This window comes from Macaca mulatta, chromosome 14, assembly GCF_049350105.2.
Source record: "Macaca mulatta isolate MMU2019108-1 chromosome 14, T2T-MMU8v2.0, whole genome shotgun sequence".
NCBI lineage: Eukaryota > Metazoa > Chordata > Mammalia > Primates > Cercopithecidae > Macaca > Macaca mulatta.
The window spans coordinates 19,943,655-19,965,559 of NC_133419.1; the positions used below are offsets into that span (position 1 = coordinate 19,943,655).

Genomic DNA, 21,905 nt, shown 5'->3' on the forward strand with positions numbered 1-21,905 from the left:
CTGGGGCAGTTTGGGCAGCAGGTGTGTTGTGCAGTGGGCGGGGTCACAAGATAGGAGTTCAAATCCTGGCGTGGCTACTTCCAAGCCCTTAGTTTCTCTGTTTTCCCCTGCCAGGATTTGCTGGCATCCTCTAATTTATCTGGGGGATTTGGTTCTGTAACTGGAGAAGGAGGAGCACTTTCGGTGGCTCCAAGAATAAACAGGGAAGGGTACCCTTCTCGCTGGCCCCTCGGCCTGGATTTGAGGCTGGGATTAGAGGTTGCAGCCACAGCCAGATACACTGTTTGCAGAGAGGACTTGGGACACTGCGGCAATGCTTGTGGGGGTCCTGGAGCCCAAGGGCCTCTGTGTTGGGGAAGATGCCATTCTCCCTGCTTCTGGTGGCCTCAGCCTGGAGCTATGGGAGCATCAGGGCTTGCCCCTTGGCCTGAATATTAGCTCCCCAACAAGGGACATAACAAAGGAAGCATGGTGAGGCTAGGAGGAGGCACTCCTTCAAGTAGCTGCTTTGTCTCTGGCAGTTTCTTAGAGCAGGAGCAGAGAACATGCTAGAGGTGAATGCGGGTGACAGGTTGGTCTGGGAGTAACTTAATGTCCCTTTGAAGGATTTACAGAAACCCTTGTAGGTGAAGTAGCTTTTCAAGGGGCTTTGACTGGAGGACCCAGTGAGGCATCTACTTGAAGAAGATGTGGCCTTCTATTCATGACCTGGCAAGGCCTGGCAACCTCAGACCCATTGACCCATGGGGATGGTACGAGGAGGAAATGGGATCATATGTAGTGGCTGGCAGAAGTAAGGGCCCTACCTTTTTGTTTTACTTCAACAACAAAGAGGTTGATTCATCCAGAAGAGGAATTCATCCAGAACAGGGCAGAACTCGGGGAGAGGAGGGAAGTAAGAGGGCTTTTCCGAAAAAAGGGGACACAGTTGGAGGCTCGATTCACTTCTGCATGGCCTTGGGTAAGTCACGCAACTTCTCTGGGCCTCAGTTTGCCCAGCTGTGAGATGAGGGAGTTGGTTCAGCTCACCTCTGGGGCCCCTCTGGCTCTATTTTGAATGGGTTTCCACATCACCTGTGGAAAGATTTGCTGGGCCTGTCTGTTTTTGCCCAGGTTTTTCTAGTTGGAACTTTTTCTGCAGGTGCTGTGGGCTCTTGGGCTTGGAGTCTGGGCACAGCTAAACCGTCTTCCGTGTGCTTGCTGCCTTGTCACTGTCTCCCGTGAGACATGGGAAATTGAGGATTGCAGCAGCAGATCTTAAATCAGAGCCTGGGCCATCCATCTCCCAGAACAGACTGAAATAACAAGGTGGGTGGCACAGATCGCTGCCACATGGACAGGCGAAAGATATTAAAAAGCCAGAATCTTGAGCCCCCAAATCCCTTAACAAATTTCCAAATCCCTCAGGGACCTGCATGCGGATGAGAGAAGAGGGAATATCTCATTTTAGAGTTCCCTAGGAGGGCCAGGGGGCCACATTTCAGGAAATGCCTCTGACTGAGGTCTGAAGGCCCTGCCACCTGCCATTGGCCTCCCTAGCCTGCCTGACCTCTAGCTCCTCCCTGCGGGCGCCCCCACCAGAGTCAGCCTGGCCAGAGTGGCAGAGCAGAGTGCCCAGGTACGTGGAGCCAGACTGCTGTGGCGCGCTGTTGCTCACCAGCTCTGTAAATTTGGGAAAGTTGCTTAACCTTTTTGGCTCTGTTTCCTCATCTGTAAAACGGGAATGACATTGGTTACCTCAAGGGGTTGTTTTGAGAGTTAAATAATTCACACAAAGCAAACAGCACAGGGCCTGGCCCATCTTGAGACTTCAAACATTAGCCACTAATATTAATTTCCCTACTGTCCCATAAATAAGCCCACCCAGCTGCTGTTTCCTTTCACAGGTTCTCCTGCTCTTCTGCCTTTTTACATTCCAACCATCTCTCAAGCCTCAGTTCAACTCCCTCCTCCTCCTCCAGGAAGCCCTCCCTGAATGACCCTCCAAGGCTCCACCTTCCTCTGACTTCCAAGGCTATTTTTTTTGTGTGTTTGGTTACATTTGTAGTGACTTTTCTTTGCTGCTTCATTGTGTAGGATCCAAACTTCTTGAGCACAAGCCCTTTGCTTCTGTTTCCCCCTCCCTCTTTTCCCCACAGCACCTGTGACAGTGCAACCCACACCATAGGTGCTCCTAAAACACCCCTGTTTGTCAAGTGGGGGATTCCAGAAACTGGAAACAGAATCCTCGTGTTTCTGAGAGCGGGTCTTTTGTCTATTTTTAGAGTTTAAATGTTCTTCAAAAATTTCCCAAATTCCACTCTATCTTTACATTACAACCACACCAATCTTTTCATGTCAGCCAGATGTACTTTTCCCTCCTCTCTACCCGAAATACATCAGAATTTGAAAAATGAGGCGCTGGATCTGGTAGTGCAAGATAGAGAAAGCTTTCTCTAAACCCTGACTATTCTCGTCAGCCTGAAAACTTGGGGAGGGATTAGCTCTGGGTGAAAAGGAAGGTTCTGATGGCTCAGTCCAAGAGCTTCGTTTTTTATAGAGGGACAGTCGGGATTTGGAAACATGAAGTCTTGGCTTTTGGAAGGTCAGCACCACTCTTGTTAGGCATCCCAGTATGCTGCCACTCCCTGGGCGGGGGTGGGGAGGGGGAAGGCAGGTGGAGAAACAGACCTGGTAGCCTTGGAGTCAGGACTGAGGACTGACTCTGCCATCCCAGGTGCTATGCCTACAGGAATGCACACTGGAAGGTGCTGTTAGTCCCTCCAGCTTGATGGGGGCGGGGATGAGTTTGCAATTGTGACCAAGATAAATGGCCATTCGGTCTAGTGGGACCCCTGGGGCAAGGGCCTTCATACCATCTGCTCTGGGTGGAGAGATGGAGACTTTCTTGAAGACTCAAGACTCCAGTCCTCCAGGGAAGTACAGCTGTCATGTTCTCTCTGGCCAGTGAGTGAATGTTTGTTTATGGCTACCCTGAATGCAACAATGTGCAATTATTAAGTACTCACTCCCGTGCCAGACACTGCCGAGTGCTCTACACACGTTGCCATCCAGTGTTCAGCTGTACGGGGTGAGGACCAGTACCTCTGTCTTCTGGATGAGGAAACTGAGCCACGGAGAAGCTGGATCACTCACACAAAGTCACCCAGCAAACACACAGCAGGTTCCTCTGACCCAGGAAACTGCTGTGCTAACCATTCTGCTGTGCTTCACTTTGTGGGATGGAGGCAGCAGCTGCTTGCCCATACATCGGGGATGATGCTTTCCCAGAATGCCTGGAGTTTTCAAGCCATGCACTGCTCTCTGCCCCCTAGTCCAGCAGTGATGGAGACCTATAGTTGGGAATCTGAGATTCCGGGTGGAGATGGACACTGACTGTTCCTCTGCTTCAGAAATAATCATTTGGTCAGAACTGAGGAGCATCAGAGGTTCAGCCAGTCGAAGCACCTTCCCAGTCTCTGGATGAGGAAACAGGCCACTGGGGTGGGCAGCCTCAGTCATGTCAGATGTGGTGGCAGAGCTGGGATTCCTGGCCGTCCTCTCCAGCTGAGGGGCCACTGATCACATGATATTGCTCTGCTCATGCACCCTGTTTCTCCTCCACTCCACTCTTGAGAGGTTCACCAACCAGTCCCTGGTGCCCGTGCAGGCCAGGCCTGCAGAAGATGCTCAGTCAATATTTGTGCAGAGGATAGAGGACCAAGGTGCTCGGCTGGTCAGCTCTGTCCCCATTCTTCACCCATAAAAGCAGTGGTAGCTCCAGATTTCCACCTAGAAGGCCAGGGGCAGTCTGGTAGGAAGAAGGTGGGCAGGATGGAGGAGCGGCCTAGAAGACGGTCAGCCAGCAAACCCACTCTAAAGTCCCATTAAGACACCCCCTGACCCTGCCCAAGAGGGACAACTGCAGCAGGGACAAATGATTAATCCCCACACTTGGGAAGCAGAGGGGCGTGGGAGGAGGAAGGGCTAGGAGTGTGTGTGGAGGTATTGCACACAGAGGTGGTTGGCTTCAGTTCTGGGTTCTGAAGTCCCTCTGTGCCGCTGGCTGGGGAAGAGGTAAAGGACAGCTGGGCCAGGGGCCAGGCTGGGGCTCCAGCCGGACTTCCGCGGCGGGGGGCGCTCGGGCGAAAGGTTTTGGCGGCCCGGCCAGCAGCGCCCTCGGGGGTAACGGAGAGGGAGGTTACGCGGAGAGGTGCCAGAGACAGCCGGTGCCCTTGCCCGCCGGCCGCCAGAAGCCCCGGTGGTGGGCGTGGCTGCCCCCGGCGGGTGGGTGGGCGCGGGCTCTGGAGCCTGGCTGCGGAGTGGGTGTACGGGGCGCTCACGGCTGGGGCGGCGCGGGGGGCGGGAAGGCGCGCGCCTAAGGGGTGGGGAGGAGAAGGGGCGGGCGGCTCGGGGGTGGAGCCGGGACCGCAGCGCCCGCCGCTCGCTGGGCGCTGTAGCCGCCGCTGCCGCCGCTGCTCTTGGCTCGGGGACGCGGGCGGGCGCTCCGAGAGGCTCCGGCGCCTGCGGCTGCTGCTTTCCCCCGGCGCCCGGGGCTGCGGTGCTTCGGGTCCCGGCCCCTGGCCCGGCGTCTCTCGGGTCCCTGAGCCCCGGCCCCGGGTCCGGTGTCGGGCCGGGGAGAACGCATTCAGCTGCTCTAGCCGCCCCGGGCTTGCGTCCCCGGGCCATGAAGAGGGGCCCGTGAGCCGCGCGAGGAGTCGGAGGAAGAGGAGGGAGGAGGGAGGCCGAGGAGGAGGGCGCGGGAGGCGGAGGATGCCACCGCCGCTGCTGCCCCCGCCGCCACCCGCGGGCCCCCGGCGACCCTGACTCCAGACCCGAGGATGGAGCCGGCGCTGGGCGCTGCAGCTGCTCCCGGCGCGCCCCCGACCAGGTATTGGCCGGGCCCCGCGGGGTCTGGGGCGGGCGGGAGCGGACACTCCGCTGCAGCAGCCGGGAGGGGCGCGGGCGCGGTGGGAGACGCCCCTCCGCTCGGGGACAGCAGCTACTGGCGGTGCGCGGAGGAGTGGCGGCGGCGAGGGACGGCGGTGTGTTGGGCGCAGGAAGGGGCTGCCGAGGCTGGTGGCCGGTGAGAGCAGCGATCACCCCAGCCCTCCCTGCCCCCATTAGAGGAGGGCAGCAAACTTGAGACGCGCGGTGGTCCCCGAGGCGCCTGGCTCCCCTCAGCTGCGGAGCGCACTCGGAGGCTGCTCCGGGCTCACCACCCCACAACCCTCCTGGTTCGGGTCTGCGGAGGCGCCTTGAGACCCTGAGGTCCCCGCGCCGGCACCAACTTTCCAAACCCAGCTGCACCCGGAGGCGGGGGCGCAGTTCCCTGCTTCCTGCTCCCAGCCCTGGCCCGGCCTCCGCTCGGCCCGGCCTCCGCACCCAGACCGCTGCGATGAGCTGGGCCCCTGTGGGGCCGGAGCCGCCGGATGGTGCAGAGCCCCCCACGGGAAGCCGGAACAACCCTCCCGCTCTTCTCTGGGTAGGACCCGGGGAGTAGCCCCTCCCAGGCTCCAGGGACCCAGTGCTGGCTTTCGCGGTAGCAGCCCAGAGTAGACCCTAGCTGGGATGCTGGGCGTTAAAAGGCCAGGCTGCCTGAGGAAGGTGAGACCTGGGGGTTGTCCTGGGTTGGCACCTTGGCCTGATTTCAGGTGTGCCCCCTCCCCCACCCCGGGCCTGCCCTTTCGCAGGACTGCTTTCCTCAGCTCTGGGGCCGGCTTCCTCTTGGTGGACTTAAAACTGCTCCTGGGCAGGGGACTCCCTAGGTAAGGGCCACTCCTAGTGTCCAGGTGCCCGAAGACGGGCTTGGGCCATTGACAGGGAGCTGGAGGCTGGGGCAGAGGAGGTGGCTGTCCAGTCAAGGACAGAAATTCAGTCCAGCATCTTCTGGAGGGGTGGGAGGAGCTGGGGGCAGGCTTGGGCGCAGGAGTCAGGCACCCTGGCTGGGAGGAAGCTGCTTTGACAAGCACAGGGACGTCAGAGCCAAGCAGGTGGGAACCAGTGGGCCAGGTGTCTACCTTCAGAGGTTCCTCAGCCCCTTGCGGTGGGGCCCGCTGTCTCAGGCAGAGACCTTACCTGGGCAGGCAGTTCCCAGGCTCCTGTCCTCAGCAGTGGGGACACTTCCAGGCATCGTGATGACCCTGTTTCTTTTTCAAAGTGCTTTCACCGTCATGACTCACACATTGCATTCACCAGGGAGGTATCAGGCTTCCAAACTCTTCCATTCCCCTCCCTCCCGGGTCTTTAGGGAGCTGCTGGGGAAAGGAGTGGGTGGATTTGCCCTTGGGCCTTGAACCCCTGCAGGAGGCCAGGAGCCTGGCGTGGCACCTTTCATTTTCCTGTTGCCAGTCCCTCATCCTGGCGGTGAGCAGCCCTAGGCCAGTCTGCTTCACGGTGGTGGGGTGGGGAGGGGAGGGGCGCCAGGGAGAGCAAGTCTTTGCTAATCATCCCCCAAACTCTGCTGGGTCTTTGAAATCATGGCTAGGTGCCACCCCCAGCCCCTTCACTCCACACCCAGCTTTCCCATCTCAAAGCAGAAATGAATTTTCCCTAAAATCCAAATCTCCCTCTTTGCTGAGTAGTTGCAATGCTTTTGGCCAGAGGTTTCCTTCCCAACATCCAAAGTCAAGCTTCCGTCTGTCCTGGCCCCTGAGCCATCTCTGCGAGGCACAGGCCCCTGCTGGGAGAGGGATGTATCCTCCTGACCACTCTCCCCCCAGCCCTTGCCGACAGGGCCCTAGCTCCTGGGCAAGAGTGGTGCTGATGGCGCTGATAGAGGGGTCACATGGGAGGAGGAGTACCTCTGTGTTCCGCTGAGTCTACAGGAGGGGCCCAAGTGCCAGGCCCTCCCTGGAGGGCCAGGTTCATGCCCTACTGGATTCCACTTGCCTACCCCTCTGTCTCCCTCCCTTGTCTGCTGTGGGTCTCTCTTTACTTTCCCAACTCCACTCTGCATTGGTGCGGGGAGGGAGCATTTTATATTCATAATCTGGTTCAGAGAAGGTCCCGAAGCCCTGAGTCACTGTATGGTTTCCATGGAAACAGACTTGTTCAGAGGACTCGGTGTAGCGGCTGTGGTGGGGGAGAAGGGAAACATATAGTAAAACCAGGTTCCACAAGTGTGGCGGGACTTGGACCAACTCCCTTCGGTGAGGACTGTGAGGGGTGGGCAAGGCTCTGGCCTCCCCGTTGGGGGGGGCTGCGTCTCCCCACCCACTGGGGTCCCACCATTGGATGTCGCACAGCTGCTGCTGTGACTCTTGGCAGGCTGCTGCTTCTCCCACGGACCTTCTGGCTAGGTGCCTGGCCTCATGGCTACCTCTCCCTGCCTCAGTTTCCCCCTCTGTAAATGAGAAAATAATTCCTACCTTTGATAGCGTTGTTGTGAAGATCAAATGCAGTAATATATGAGACACATTTAGAATGGTGCCATAGTAAGTGTTCCAAAGCATCATTCCTAGGAATTAAGTCAGGACATTGGAAGAAACTCCCCAAGCATTTCACCTAGATTCTTACCCTCGGTCCCAGCAGGTGGTCCTCACGTCTGGCTGGGCTGGCCTCCTGCTTTGAAAGAGCTTCTCCCCAGCAGCCTCGGCACACCCCCAGCTGGGAAGCAGCCAGCCATTTCTTTCTACAGAGCATTTGTTTCAGGTTCCTGAGGGCCTGGCACAGTGTTAGGCAGCTCTGGGTTTTGTTCAGACCCTACCTGTCTAGCAGCCTTGTGGGAGTAAATCCAGATGGACAGGCAGCTTCCTGCCTCAGCCTTCCTGCTAAAGGGAGGGGTCAGCCCTGGAGCCCCTAGGGGTTGGGGCAGACAGAGGAGCAGAAGAGGTCCAGGCAGAGATGGTGGCTCTCTGTGACAGAGTGAAGGGGTTGGGGTGGGGCAAGCCACTGTCCCTGATCCTAGAGAGGCTGATTCATCTGTCTGGAGAAGCATCTATTTCCCTCTTGATCAGCCAGAAAGGGACAGGGAGCTCTTTAGAAAGGTTACAGATCCTGCACACTCTACTAACCCCAAGTTAGAACCTCTAGTGCTCAAGTGTTCCCAGCATGCCCTGCGAGTCTGGACAGGCTTGGGGCTCCAGCCTGAGCAGCTGCTGATCAGTTATCGTCCTGCCTGCTGGGGCAGGGTGAGGGCTCCCTGCCCCAGTGCCTGCCTCAGCAGCATTGAGGAGTGCAGCTAGGGGAGATTCTGAGTGCCACTGATGCCTTAGCCGGTCTGCCTTACCGGCCTTTCTCTATCACTGCAGCCCTCCCCTCCATGGCCCTCAGGTTCCCTGCTCCATGGCAGGGCTCCCTCCTCCCCTTCTGTAAGATGGGCTTCATCTCCAGGCTCCTTAAAGACATCCCACGCCCATCACAACCAGCTGTCAGAGCTGCAAAGCCTGCTCTTTATCTGCTGGCCCTTCCTTCTATTTCACAGATGGGAAAAGTGAGATTTCTGGGGTTTGCTTGTATGGCCAGAGCCCAAGCTAGTTGTAGCCTCTCTCAGCTACACACCAGCCCTGGGGATGCCCTTCCCTTCTTTCTGGCTCTCCAAGCAGCCCCAGCTGCTGCCCGGCACCCCCATGGATACCCCCTCCCAGCTCTCAGTTTCCTGCCAACGTTCTACCCCCCGCAGGTGTCTCTGGACCATTTTGCTGTCCTCACTGGTGTTCACAACACCTTCCAATTTAATATCCTCTGCAAATTTCATTAACGGACTGTTTACTCCCTCTCTCAGGATCATTAATGAAGATGTTAGATAAGATCTGACCCAATGCTGAGGCTTGGCAGCCCTGCCCCCACTCCAGACTCACGGCCCTCCAGCCCCTTCCTCTGGGCTTGCCTCCTCCACCGGGGCCCTTGGGACCTGCCCCCTCCTGCTATTATGCCTCATGACAAGTGCTTAGGGCCAAGTCTGTTTGAATTAATTTTGTAAGATTACTCGAGGCGCTGTATCAAATGCTTTGCTAAAAATCAAGATATATTACCCTGCCTGCGTTTCCTTCATCTACCCGTCTTGTAATTCTATCAAGAAAGCTATCAAGTTTGTCAGGCATGATTTGTTCTTTATAAATCCCCACGGTGCCGCATGGGGGCACAGGGTTCCCGCGTTTTCTAAATGTTTAGAGATTCCCTCTTTGTGTTTGCTCCTTGATTAGAGCTGGAAGGTGGTGGGCTGGGAATTGTCAGGAATGCTGACAGGGATGGGGAAGAAGGCGTGGCTCCTTTTCTCCCGAGTTTCTGCCAGTGTCAGTGAGTTGTTTAGGACTCACTGAGTCCCTGCGGTGTGTAGGGGCCCCAAGCTGGGCACTTGGGGAGGAGGGATAGGAGAGAGCTAGGGGAGGGAGATGAAGGGGGGCTGGTGCTCTCCTTCAAGGATTCTGCAGGGCAGGTGAAACAGACAGACGAGCCTGCTGCAGACATTCTGAAGGTATCATTGATTGAGAGATTACTGTGTGCCAGCCACTATGCTAACAGCTTTATATGCCAGATGCCATTTAAGCCCCTCTCCTGCCCTGGGAGAGGTGTGTGACCTCACTTCACGTGGGTACCTGAGAATCAGAAAGGGTTAAGGCTGCCCAGGACTCAGGTCTGGGTTTCACCCTCTGTTTATGCTGTTATGCTGCTCCTAGCCATTTATGACACACAAAAAGGGTCAACAAAGCTGAATGGAGTGATTTGGACATTTTAGGAGGTCAGAGTGGGGATGGAAGGGAAGCCTTTAGGGAAAGCTTTGGAGAGATGAGGACCTCACTCGAATATGCACCTCACACACAACCCCCACAGCCTGAAATCCCTTCTCCTCCTGCCACTTCCGAGTTGCGTGAACAAATCCCTTAACTTCTCTGAGCCTCAGTCCTGAACCTGTGAAATTGATTCAGCTGTAGTTCTTACCCCTAGGCATGCGAAGAGGATCCAATGAGGTGAGGCGTGAAAGGTACATACCAAGGTGCTAGGCCGCGATTGTATATGAGCAGCCGCCATTGTGTTCTACAATGGAGGTCCCTGTTGATGGCAGGCAGAGACACTCATCTGGTTGGCCATATGCCCAGTGGGTGGAGCTGTGGCCCCTCCTAAAGCTTCTCACCCAGCAGAAGAGGGGTGACAGGGTGAGCCTCCCTGGCATCTCGGCCCAAGGGCATCCTTGGGACCAGCTGTGGGCTGGTGATAAGCTTTGGGCTTAGAGAGCAGGGAAGCCTCAACTGGGTGGACAGCCCAAACCCAATGCCCCATTCCAGACTGTTTCAGGCCAGATGGTAATAAAGACATTCTTTGGTGTCTTTTTGGTGGCATAGGATTTGGGCATTCCTGGGCTCCCTGGTCATAAAACCACTCAAAGCTCCCACTGCTTGTCTAGCCCAGGGGAGCTGTAGGGAGCACGGTGTAGGGAGCACGGTGTGTTTGGGCTTCTGCCTATCAGGTGCAGCAGTCCCATGTCCACACCCACTTGGGATCATTTTCATTCTTGTCATTCAGAGGAGAACCCTCTGGGAAGCGGTGAGATGGCACACAACTGTCCGTATGCCAGGGGAACCAACCAGGAAGGGCCGCATTGGCAGCCCCCAATCCCCACCAGTGGATGCCCCAGGAACCTGATCCTGGGGAATGGCCAGTAGGTATCAGATGCACCAATATGTGGGTCGGGGGTGAATGCTGTGATTGAGATCGGCACCAATGTGTCCTGGGACCCTGGTGGCAACCTTGGCCCTGGTGCTCCCTCTCCCTCCCTCTGGCTGGGTGACACTCTTGGTGTGGCCTGGGGGTTTTAGCTCTGTGATTAGGGCCAGGGCTTGGGATTCTTTAGAACCAAGTCTGAATCCTAGCGCCACCGCAGGCTAGGGGTGCATGATTGAACAAGTTCCCACACTTGCTGAGCCTCACTGCTCCTCATCTGTGAAAGGTGGCAGTGGCACCTGGCCTGTGGGACGCATCCCCTGACGGGAGCCACGTCTGTGATAGTCTCTGAGTACCCGCGTCTGCAGCCTCCTCCATCCCATGTGACAGTCTCAAGGCTCAGGATGCTATTGATTCTCCACCTGCAGTCCTCGTCCCCATGGGGCCAGCCAGGCCTAATGGCCTAATGTGCAGGTGGCTCAGGCTGGAGACTCCTGGATCCAGAGACAGGCGGGCCCCTCTTCCAGCCTGGCCGGCAGCAGCTGCCTGAGTTCCAGCTCCTGTTGATGTTTCTCCTCCTTGAAGCTGGGAGGATGGGCCGGAGCCCCGTGTCCAGGGGGTGGGGCCTCGGTACTATTCCAACTCTGGCTGTGGCTTCTCGATGGGGCGGGGGACAGGAAACCGGGGCTTTTCCGCCCAGTGTCGGGGCTGTAGAGTCCCGCCTACCACAGGCCAGGCTGTACCAGGACTGGCCTGAGACAGGGAACCGGGACCTTCTGACTCATCCCTCCCCCAGAGGAGCTGGGCACACTGGGGCCTTGTGTCGTGGCCAGGAGGTCAGCCACTCTCCCCACTGCTAGGGAAAACTTTCCCCTCAGGTTGGGTTTGGGACCACCCCCTCTGACTCCCACCCTCCACGGCAGGATGTGAGGTGCCTTCCTTACCCCAGGCAAGGTCTCTGCAGCCACAAGTCAGGGTCTCCAACCACGCAGGCTGCTGGCGCTTCAGTGGAGCAGGCTGTGGCATCTGTTTTAACTTTTAAAAACATTTCCAGGCCAATGGTGCCTCTTTGTGCATTTAGTAGTCCATAAAAATCATGGTCATGGCTCTTAACAAGCATTTGCTCTGTGCCTACCACTGTGTTAAGCTGTGGGCACCCATCGGCCTTCTGTCTCACTGCCCAAGTATTAGATTCTGTGATCGTTTCTCCCATTTCCTACATAAGGACAAGTGAGGCCTATAGAGGTTAAGTGCCTTGTGCAATGCCTCATAGCTATAAGGCAACAGCAGTCGGATTCCCAAATCCAGGCCTCTGTGGCCCCACAGCTGGGGTGCCTAAACACCCCCCAGACTGCTTCCCCGAATGCCTGTGGGCACCTTCTCCAGGAGGCTTGAGACATCCATGGGTATCATGTGGACATTGGAGTTCTCTGCCCTGGAGACACCGGATCTCACAGAAGGCAGCTGGGCATCCCTGCTGATAGTGAAAAATCGGTAGACCCGTCGCTCTCCAGGTGCTTGTCTTGGAAACCATGACTGTGAGAGCTTGTCCCCACTGGAGGTGCCCAAAAGATGTAGTGGTTCTGCCTGTGGGGCCCAGGGACTCTAGGGATTGTTCACAAGTACCATGTTTGTGGTGGTCCAGGTTCTGGAGAGAGGGTCCATAGACCTCACAGTGTTTCAAGTTGAGGTGGGCATGACCCCAAAGAGAAGGGGGTCCACTGGGCTGACCTAGACCACAGAGGCCGAGTCTGGATCCCAGCAGCTCAACCCCCTAGAAGATTGCACTGGTTGGATTGTGTGTTGGCATACTGCCCACATGGAAGGATGCTCTAGGACACTGTCCCATGAAACTCGCCTTTGGATTTCTTAGGTACAAAGTCTTGAGGATGGGTTCATGGTGGCATACGCACAGGGCTCTGTAAGAACTCCCTCGGGAGAAATCTTGCACTGAATTCAGTGTCAGGAATAGCTGGATATCTCTTGAGTGGATGCTTTAATCTTTATCTCATGGGTCCTGTGAAACAAGTAAATGAAATATTTTCCTTTTCCTACTGGCTGCCAGGAAGCTCTGACTTAGCTCAGTAGCCCACACATGGTGTGACTCTTGTACACTGACTTGGCCTCTGGTTCTTTCAGACTCTTACACTCTTGTTTTCCCCTTGCCTTGCCTCATTTTCATCACCTCGTTTTCCTTAGAGAAAAACACCTTGCTGTTTTATGTGTTTTAGTCTTAACTAAACAAACATTTATGGTGCATCAGTGCTGGCTACGTCAGAGCCAGGGAGTAAGCATTTCCTCTTTGCAGTCTCCATCCTAGAGGCCTGTTTGCCAGCTCCTCCCTCCCTGCCCCATTCCCTTATACCTTGCTCCAGTCCTTGGGACCCCAGAGCCTTGGGGCCCCATTCATCACGGCTCCTGAGTTTGTCCGGAAAGACTATGTTCAGGTTCTTCCCCCGCCCTCACTGTGTTGCTTCTTCATCCCCCAGGGCTTCACAGTAGTTTTTCAGGGAGGATTTGCTGGGAGAAGAGTCATTTCCCCAACCCAGGGCTCAGCTGCTCCTGTAGCCCCAGGCCCCCTCTGAAATCCAGCTTCAGTTCAGCTCTGGCCCTGTGTCTCAGCAGTCCCCAGCTGCCTACTGTCCTTAGTGGCCCACCTGAGCAGACAAAGCCCATTTCTGGTGGAAAAGCAGTGTCTTTGACCCTGGTGCCTTGGAAATGGGGGGGGGGAGAGCTGGCTGGCAGTGCCCGGGGGTAGGGTGGGAGGCACAGTGAGATGCCAGGGCTGATTTTCAGTACCACACCCTGTCATCAATCACTTCTCTACTTCCTACATGGAGTGGCTTCACTGTGTCCCCCAAAATTAATAAACTCAAACTGAATAAAAACGTTCAGTGTAGACAGTGTCTCCTCCTACCTCAGTCTTCTCGAGGCCCCCTCCATCTGGGGCATCTCCTGTTACTAGTTCAGTGCAAGCTCTTTCAGTGATTGTTTATGCATATAGGCAAATATACATGTCCACCTCCCTAAACAAATCTGAAATGGTGGTGTACTATTACACATGTGTTTTCTGGCTCTAGCTTTTGAAACTTACATATGCTGAGTGACTGTTTCTATCAGTATATTCATGTCTGAGGAGGCTTCTCTGATATAGTCAGTTGGAAAGATAATCCCCTGGACATGCTAATAAGGAAGGGGTTAAGCTTCTAGGAAAGGGTGGGGTGTCCATGCGTGGGCTTTCAGAGGTTTGGGAAACTTCTAAATTGTGTGTGTAAAATTGTGGGCACTAGTGGCATTTCTTTTTTTTTTTTTTTTTTTTTTGAGACGGAGTGTCGCTCTGTCGCCCAGGCTGGAGTGTAGTGGCCAGATCTCAGCTCACTGCAAGCTCCGCCTCCCGGGTTCGGGCCATTCTCCTGTCTCAGCCTCCTGAGTTGCTGGGACTACAGGCGCCCGCCACCTCGCCCGGCTAGTTTTTTTTTTGTATTTTTTAGTAGAGACGGGGTTTCACCGTGTTAGCCAGGATGGTCTCGATCTCCTGACCTCGTGATCCACCCGTCTCGGCCTCCCAAAGTGCTGGGATTACAGGCTTGAGCCACCGCGCCCGGCCACTAGTGGCATTTCTAAGGGGAGGGATTGTGGTTCGAAGGGTCTGTGGCCCAGAACAGGTGAAACAAGGCCTCAGCCTTGGGTTTGACGGGATTTCTCTACAGCAAAATGTGGGGCTAACTTGGCAGAGGGCAGCACCGCTAGGTTCTAAGGCCTCCACTCCCTGGGTCTGCCACAGATCAGGCTGAGTGGGGGACAGAGATGCCCAGCCCTAGAATCTTCCTGGAAGAAGACTGGGTTTTTCCCATTCCCAATGGAGGGTTCCCCTGTCTGCTGTGTGGGTGGCCCCAACTGTGCCTGAGAATGAAGTCTGGGGCCTTTCCGGGATTATAGAGAACACCAGGGTTAGAGCCGGGAGGCCCTTCAGTCATCACTGGATCTATGGTGTAACCCAGGCACAGAGAGGCCAGGGGGTGAGTCCAAGGTCACCCAGCCAGGGAAAGGCAGAGGCTGTGTGGGCCAATCCTGCCTGTGACATTCAGGTCTGTGCTTCTTCCCTGACAGAGCACCATGAGATGAGCAGGAGAGGCCCTTGGGAGGAGGCGAGACTGCCTGTTGCTGCTGGGCTCTCCCGGTGCGGCTGAGGTGGGGGTGTACCGAGCAGAGGCCGCAGCCCGGGTGGGCGTGCCATCCTCACACCTCACTGCATCTTGCGACATCACCTCCTGCTGGCTGCATCCTCACAGCAGGTTGTAGCCAACAGTCCCAGAATTCTGAATACAGCAGCGGTGACGGGACTACGAGGCGGCACCGCAGGATGTGGTCACTAGAGGGCAGCAGGAAAGCCACTGCGGTGGCTCAGCAGGAAGAAGTTCCCAGGCCAGGAGAGGAGCTGCAGGAAGAAGGGGCGGTGGGTAGAACCAGACCCCGTGGGCTGCGGGATGATTTGTTCGAGGCCCTTTCCTGAGATGGAAAGCAAAGCAGACATTTACTGATGACGATACTAATTGACATTTAGTGAGTGCTTACCCTGCGTCAGGCACTGTACTCACTAATTAGTCCTCACAACAGCCTTGTTATAATTATCCCCATTTTTGCACGTGTGAACACAGAGGCCCAGAGAGATGAAGAAAGCTAGCCAAGATCTCTCAGCCAGTAAGTGGCTGAGCTGGGATCAGCAGGGCTGGTGTCAGAGGCTGGATCGTGTCTGTATGCCTGGCATTGACTAAATGCTTTAAGACCTTCAATTCTTACCAGCCCATGGGGAAACTGAGGCTCAGGGACAGCTGGTGAATCACACAGGCCCACACACCTGCTGAGTGACAGATCCAGGTAGGCATGGTTCAGGGTGTGAGCGCTTACTGTGAATTACAGTTCTCTAACATAGAGCTGTTCACTGCTCCCAGTCTGTGCCCTCATCTCAAGTTGGCTGATAATGAAATCTGAGCTTTCTATGGAGACTAAAGGTTCACCAACTTGCCTGCTTTCTAACAGAAATGATAGATCCTGGTCTCCTGTATCCAAGGTTTGCTTGGATTTTTACTAAGCAGAGGTAGAGGGAGGCCAGGCCAGAGGTTGCTAGAAGCCTAGGGGATGGGCTCTGGGCGCCACGGTTTGACTTGGAGGATGAGGGCATTGAGGAGTCTTTTGCAGTGGCTAAGGCTCCCTTGGAAACAACAGGACCTGGCCCCAGGGCCTCTGGTTTCCAGGGCAGATGCCTTTAGCATACCAAGGACACTTGGCCAGCCCCGGGCCCAGCTCTGCCAGGTTGGGAGAGTGGGGGCATTTCCAGGAGGGCTGGACTTCCCCCATCTTCCCATTCCCAGGCCCAGGCTTTGCCCTCCCCGGGGGTACAAGGGAATGGCCTGTGGCTGGGCCTTCAAACGCATTCCCCTCCTCGGTGTCCAGGCCGCACCTTATGAGGCTGAGTCTCGCTGTCTTAGGGATTTATAACATCCAGCTGCTTCAGTGACTTCTGATTTATTAGCAAAGCAGCAGCTTCCAGTCCTGGCCTTAAGTTTCTCTGGGTGGAGGAAGAGTTGGGGGAAGAAACTCAAATGGCCCCCTCCCTAGCAAGATGGCAAGATGTTCCTCTTTAAATAAAACCCTAGGGTGGATTCTGCTTTTGGAATTGGAACCCCAGAATTAAGTGAAGACTCCTTAAGGATTCTGTTTCCTGTCTTGATGAGGACCAAGGAGGGTGGAATATGAGCAGAATTAGGGAAAAGGATTTGAACATGGACTTCCTAGCACATTGCCTGGGCTGGAATCCTGGCTCCTTATTAGGGGTGTGAGATTGGGGAAGTTATCTAACCTTGAGGGGCCTCAGCTTCCTTATCTGTAAAATGGGATTGTGACAGTATCAACTTCATAGAACTGGCATGAGGGTGCGATGAGCTGATGGCTGTGAAAGAAGCATGTGCCTGGAAGGAACATTGTGAATGGCCAGCAAGTGCTTGCCTTCCTTGGTATTATTTGACCCATAGCATCTAGAACAGTGCCCAGCACATACAGGAGTTCTGATAGATGTCTGTGAATAAATACAAAGGAAGTACATCCAAATGAAATGATGCTGCAGCCAAAGAACAGACTCCTAAATAACTTAAAAATATGACCTGGCACTATTATTGATGATATTCCCTGTCTGTTTCTTGAAAGCCATTCACATTCGCCTTGGGGCACTTGGGCAGAGCAGGCCTGCACTTGCAGGGGAGTCGGGTTTAAAGTAGAGGGGTCTTTCTCCCCAGGTACCTGGCCCAGCCCCCTGATGGAGACCGGCATCCTCTGCCACTATGGGATGAGGTTGGGGTGGGATGCAGTGTGGTTGGGATTGCGGTTTTTCTCTGATCACGTTGAGAAGTTCCTAAGAATCTAAACTGCGCCCCTTTCCCTCTTGCCTGCCACTTGGTGATCTGACACTGATTCCTAAAGAAGTGAAATTTCCTATTTAAAACAGGACTTGATTTCTCCATCTGAACAGTGGGAGTGAGGACCCTGACCTCCGAGAGTGCTTATGGGGAATAACACGGTGCTAGAAGCTGGGTGAGCTGAGCCAGGCAGCACTGCGGGTTTGGGAAATGAGGATCCACTCACCCACTCCCAAAGGAGTCATGCCAAATAGTGGGGTGTGGGAAGAATCTTCACAAAGCACTTGAGTTCACCCCATTAGCTGTGAACCAACAGATCCACAGGACCAGATAGCAAAGGGAGGAACATGCTTTAAGTCTCAGAAGCATCTGCCTGCCCAGTCCCCGTCATGCTGATTCACAAATGGGCTGGGGCCAGTAACGGAATGCATGTTTGGAGGCCAAATACGTTTAAGCTGGAGGAACAGGAAGCCAAATCTCCTTAGAGGGAAAGAGCTGGACTCTGGGGAACCTACCAGATGAGGGTTAAAGCAGGCCTGAGAGCTCAGGCCGGTTCCTCTACCTCTGTGCCTCGGCTTTCTCGCCTGTGAAGTGGGCAGATACTGACTTTTACATTTGGTTCTTGCTAGAAGGACATGAGCTGATGCAGGGAAGGGGCTTGGCACAATAGATGTTAACGGAGATAATGTGATGATCTTGGTGTTTTAATTCAGACTCTGTGAGTTGCATCAAGGTCAGGAATGCTCCCTGGTCCACTTTTGCTTTGAGTTTCAGGTAGCTGGTGTCACTTCGGTGTGGTTTGAAGAAGAGTTTCTCCCCAGCTGCGTTGGAGGTGCCCTTTTGACCTGGAGGCCTGGGGTGAGCCCCCTTGCCCTTGCTGACTTCTGCTAACCCGCTTCCTGGGGGAATCGCTGCACAAGTTGAATTTTAAAGGGTTAGGATTGTTTCATGGATTTAAAATGCAGAACCTTGCCAGCCTCCCTGCCTGCTGGGTTCTGGTGTGAGCAGAGGACTGCGGTTTATTAGGAGGATGTGGTGGGGTGGGCGAGGAAGGTAAAAGTGGGATACAGTCCAGGACTCAGAGGGCCACACTCCGAGGATCAGAGATGGCACTGGGTTGTTTGGGGCGCTGAGTCAGGGATGGATCTGGAGAGCAGGCAGAGAGAGCCCTTATTGCCTGGCCTTCGGGGCAGACTGTGGGGCACAGGACACAGAAGAGAAGGAGTGGGGAGGAGGCACTGAGACCCCAGCTCCACCTTCTGAGCCCTTCCCCTCCCTGTCTCTTGCAGTCTGCTGGCCACAGGGCTGCCGCACTGGCTGGGACTGCCAGCTGGACCTGGAGACGCTGGTGGCTGTGGACTCCCCAGCTTGGAGCAGCCCCTCTTTGGTAAGTGGTTGAGCCCTCCTGCATTCTCCCTGGGGGCAGCCCCAGTCCCCACTGAGGTCTGGTAGCTGAGCCAGCCTCCAGAGAGGGTGCCTGCAGGATGCTCAGGTGGGCTCCTGACCCTGGACTCTAAGCAGCCCCATTTGCTCTTTCTGCTTCTCCATGGTCCCTCCCCAGTCCCCCTTCTGTGGGCAGAGGGGGCACAGGAGGTAAGAATGGAGGCCCCTGACTCCCTAAGATCTTTGCAGGCCAGTTCACTGTGTCAGTGGGCGTTATGTGACCTCCATGGCCTGGACCCTTGTCCCCAGAGACTAGGAGCAGACCCTGGGTGCTGGGAAGGGTCGCCTCTCAGCAGATCCTGGACACCTGTCTCTGCTCCAGAGACTCTTAGAGACTCCATGAGCCCCAGACGTCCACATCTGGAGTAAGTGGTCACCTGCATCCATGAGTGGGAGGGGGCTTGACACAGTTGTCCACCTTGCCTGGCCGTGCTGGCAACTCACCGACCGTGGTCTGCAGGGGTCCTTCACGCTCAGGCGATTGGGGTCAGATGGAGGCACCTGATAGGGACTCTTCTTCCCCCTAGGGATGGGCAGAGGAGAGGAAAGAGGACCACCTGGAGAACTGGGCGCCAGCTCCTGGGGGTGGGAAACGCTGGCAGGCGGGAGGGGCGGGGTTTGAGGCAGGCCCTGGCCATTCTCTCAGTGCGGGAGTAGGGAGAGTCAAGCTCTTGCCCTGTGAGGCCCCTCTAAGGAACTCAGAGCTCACGATAGGAGGCTTCCACAGCTGTCTGCAGTGGGTGCAAGGAATATTTGTTCAGCTCCCCAAAGCTCCCAGGAGTCCCCCAGAGAAGGGTAGTCTAGTGTAGAAGCCGCTTAGGTCTTCAAGGTGTGTGGTGAGCACTGGACAGGGAGTCCGGCGTTTCCCTGGGTCCCCTGGAGACCAGCTCTTCCAAGGGACAAGCCAGTGACCCTACCGTGGAGGCACCTGACCGCTGACTGCCTTTGCCCGCAGACCTCGCCCCGTGGAGAAGCAGCCCCATGAAGGTGCCCAGCCATGCAATGTTCCTGGAAGGCCGTCCTCCTCCTTGCCCTGGCCTCCATTGCCATCCAGTACACGGCCATCCGCACCTTCACCGCCAAGTCCTTTCACACCTGCCCCGGGCTGGCGGAGGCCGGGCTGGCCGAGCGACTGTGCGAGGAGAGCCCCACCTTCGCCTACAACCTTTCCCGCAAGACCCACATCCTCATTCTGGCCACTACGCGCAGCGGCTCCTCCTTCGTGGGCCAGCTCTTCAACCAGCACCTGGACGTCTTCTACCTGTTTGAGCCCCTCTACCACGTCCAGAACACGCTCATCCCCCGCTTCACCCAGGGCAAGAGCCCCGCCGACCGGCGGGTCATGCTGGGCGCCAGCCGAGACCTCCTGCGGAGCCTCTACGACTGCGACCTCTACTTCCTGGAAAACTACATCAAGCCGCCGCCGGTCAACCACACCACCGACAGGATCTTTCGCCGCGGGGCCAGCCGGGTCCTCTGCTCCCGGCCTGTGTGCGACCCTCCGGGGCCAGCCGACCTGGTCCTGGAGGAGGGGGACTGCGTGCGCAAGTGCGGGCTGCTCAACCTGACGGTGGCGGCAGAGGCGTGCCGCGAGCGCAGCCACGTGGCCATCAAGACGGTGCGCGTGCCCGAGGTGAACGACCTGCGCGCCCTGGTGGAAGACCCGCGGTTAAACCTCAAGGTCATCCAGCTGGTCCGAGACCCCCGCGGCATTCTGGCTTCGCGCAGCGAGACCTTCCGGGACACGTACCGGCTCTGGCGGCTCTGGTACGGCACGGGGAGGAAACCCTACAACCTGGACGTGACGCAGCTGACCACGGTGTGCGAGGACTTCTCCAACTCCGTGTCCACCGGCCTCATGCGGCCCCCGTGGCTCAAGGGCAAGTACATGTTGGTGCGCTACGAGGACCTGGCCCGGAATCCCATGAAGAAGACCGAGGAGATCTACGGGTTCCTGGGCATCCCGCTGGACAGCCACGTGGCCCGCTGGATCCAGAACAACACGCGGGGCGACCCCACCCTGGGCAAGCACAAATACGGCACCGTGCGAAACTCGGCTGCCACGGCCGAGAAGTGGCGCTTCCGCCTCTCCTACGACATCGTGGCCTTTGCCCAGAACGCCTGCCAGCAGGTGCTGGCCCAGCTGGGCTACAAGATCGCCGCCTCGGAGGAGGAGCTGAAGAACCCCTCGGTCAGCCTGGTGGAGGAGCGGGACTTCCGCCCCTTCTCGTGACCAGGGCGGCGCGGGTGGGGGCGGGAGGCGCACGGTGTAGATTTTGATAAAATGGACCGTTTTTAACTGTTGCCTTATTTCCCCCTCCCTCCCCCACCTCATCTTCGTGTCCCTCCTGCCCTCAGCTCACCCCACTCCCTTCTGCCCCTTTTTGTCTCTGAAATTTGCACTACGTCTTGGACGGGAATCACTGGGGCAGAGGGCGCGTGAAGTGGGGTCCCGCCCCCACCCCACCCCATTCAGACACACGGATATTGGGTCTCTGTGCGGACGGTGACAATGTTTACAAGCACCACACTTACACATCCACACACGCACACGGGCACCCGCGAGGCGACTTCTCAAGCTTTTGAATGGGTGAGTGGTCGGGTATCTAGTTTTTGCACTGTCTTACTATTCAAGGTAAGAGGATACAAACAAGAGGACCACTTGTCTCTAATTTATGAATGGTGTCCATCCTTTCCCCATCCCTGCTTCCTGCCCCTGACACCCACTTTCCCCCTTAGAGCAGCGAAACTGCCCCCTCCTGCCCGCCCTTGCCTGTCGGTGAGGCAGATTTTTACTGTGAGGTGAACGTGGACCTGTTTCTGTTTCCAGTCTGTGGTGATGCTGTCTGTCTGTCTGAGTCTCGTGGCCGCCCCTGGACCAGTGATGACTGATGAATCTTATGAGCTTCTGATTGATCTCGGGGTCCATCTGTGATATTTCTTTGTGCCAAAAAGAAAAAAAAAGAGTGGATCAGTTTGCTAAATGAACATTGAAATGCTTTATGTGTGTTTTCTGTAAATAAAAGAGTGCAATAATCTCTGCCTGTGATTGTGGGACCTTCTGAATAGGTACCAGAGGGTCTCAGCGGGGTCTGGGTGTTCCTGGCTTTGGGGAGGACAGCGAGAAAGAAGTGGAGGTGGGAATTGAATGACAAGTCTGCCTTTCAGAACTCTTGTCACCCTCAACACTGAGCTTAGTTTAGGGTTTTTTTTTTTTTTTTTCCAGACAGAGTCTGGCTCTGTTGCTCAGGCTGGAGTGCAATGGCTCCATCTCCGCTCAGAGCAACCTCCCTCTCCCAGGTTCAAGCAATCCTTCCGCCTCAACCTCCCGGGTGACTGGGACTACAGGCGCACACTGCCACACCTTGCATGCCTGGCTAATTTTTTTTTTTTTTTTTTGTATTTTAGTAGAGACGGGGTTTCACCGTGTTGTCCAGGCTGGTGGCAAACTCCTGAGCTCAGGCATTC

General features: G+C 56.0%; 1 protein-coding gene and 1 long non-coding RNA gene across 21 annotated transcripts in view; one reads left to right on the top strand and one right to left on the bottom strand.

Annotated features, from left to right (window-relative positions):
• LOC106993241 (uncharacterized) overlaps positions 1-6,219 on the bottom strand; it is a 60,758-nt gene extending 54,539 nt beyond the window's left edge. The window contains exon 1 of the long non-coding RNA XR_013403918.1: positions 6,058-6,219. This is a non-coding gene — a long non-coding RNA (uncharacterized LOC106993241). The remainder of the gene's footprint in view (positions 1-6,057) is intronic.
• CHST1 (carbohydrate sulfotransferase 1) lies at positions 878-21,473 on the top strand. Of its 20 annotated transcripts, none has more exons than XM_077960997.1 (6): positions 4,410-4,870; positions 14,692-15,459; positions 17,084-17,169; positions 17,769-17,852; positions 18,284-18,381; positions 19,393-21,473. In XM_077960997.1, the coding sequence occupies exon 6, from the start codon at positions 19,435-19,437 to the stop codon at positions 20,668-20,670; it is 1,236 nt and encodes a 411-aa protein (XP_077817123.1). In that variant the 5' UTR covers positions 4,410-4,870; positions 14,692-15,459; positions 17,084-17,169; positions 17,769-17,852; positions 18,284-18,381; positions 19,393-19,434; the 3' UTR covers positions 20,671-21,473.
• Positions 21,474-21,905: the final 432 nt, after the last annotated feature.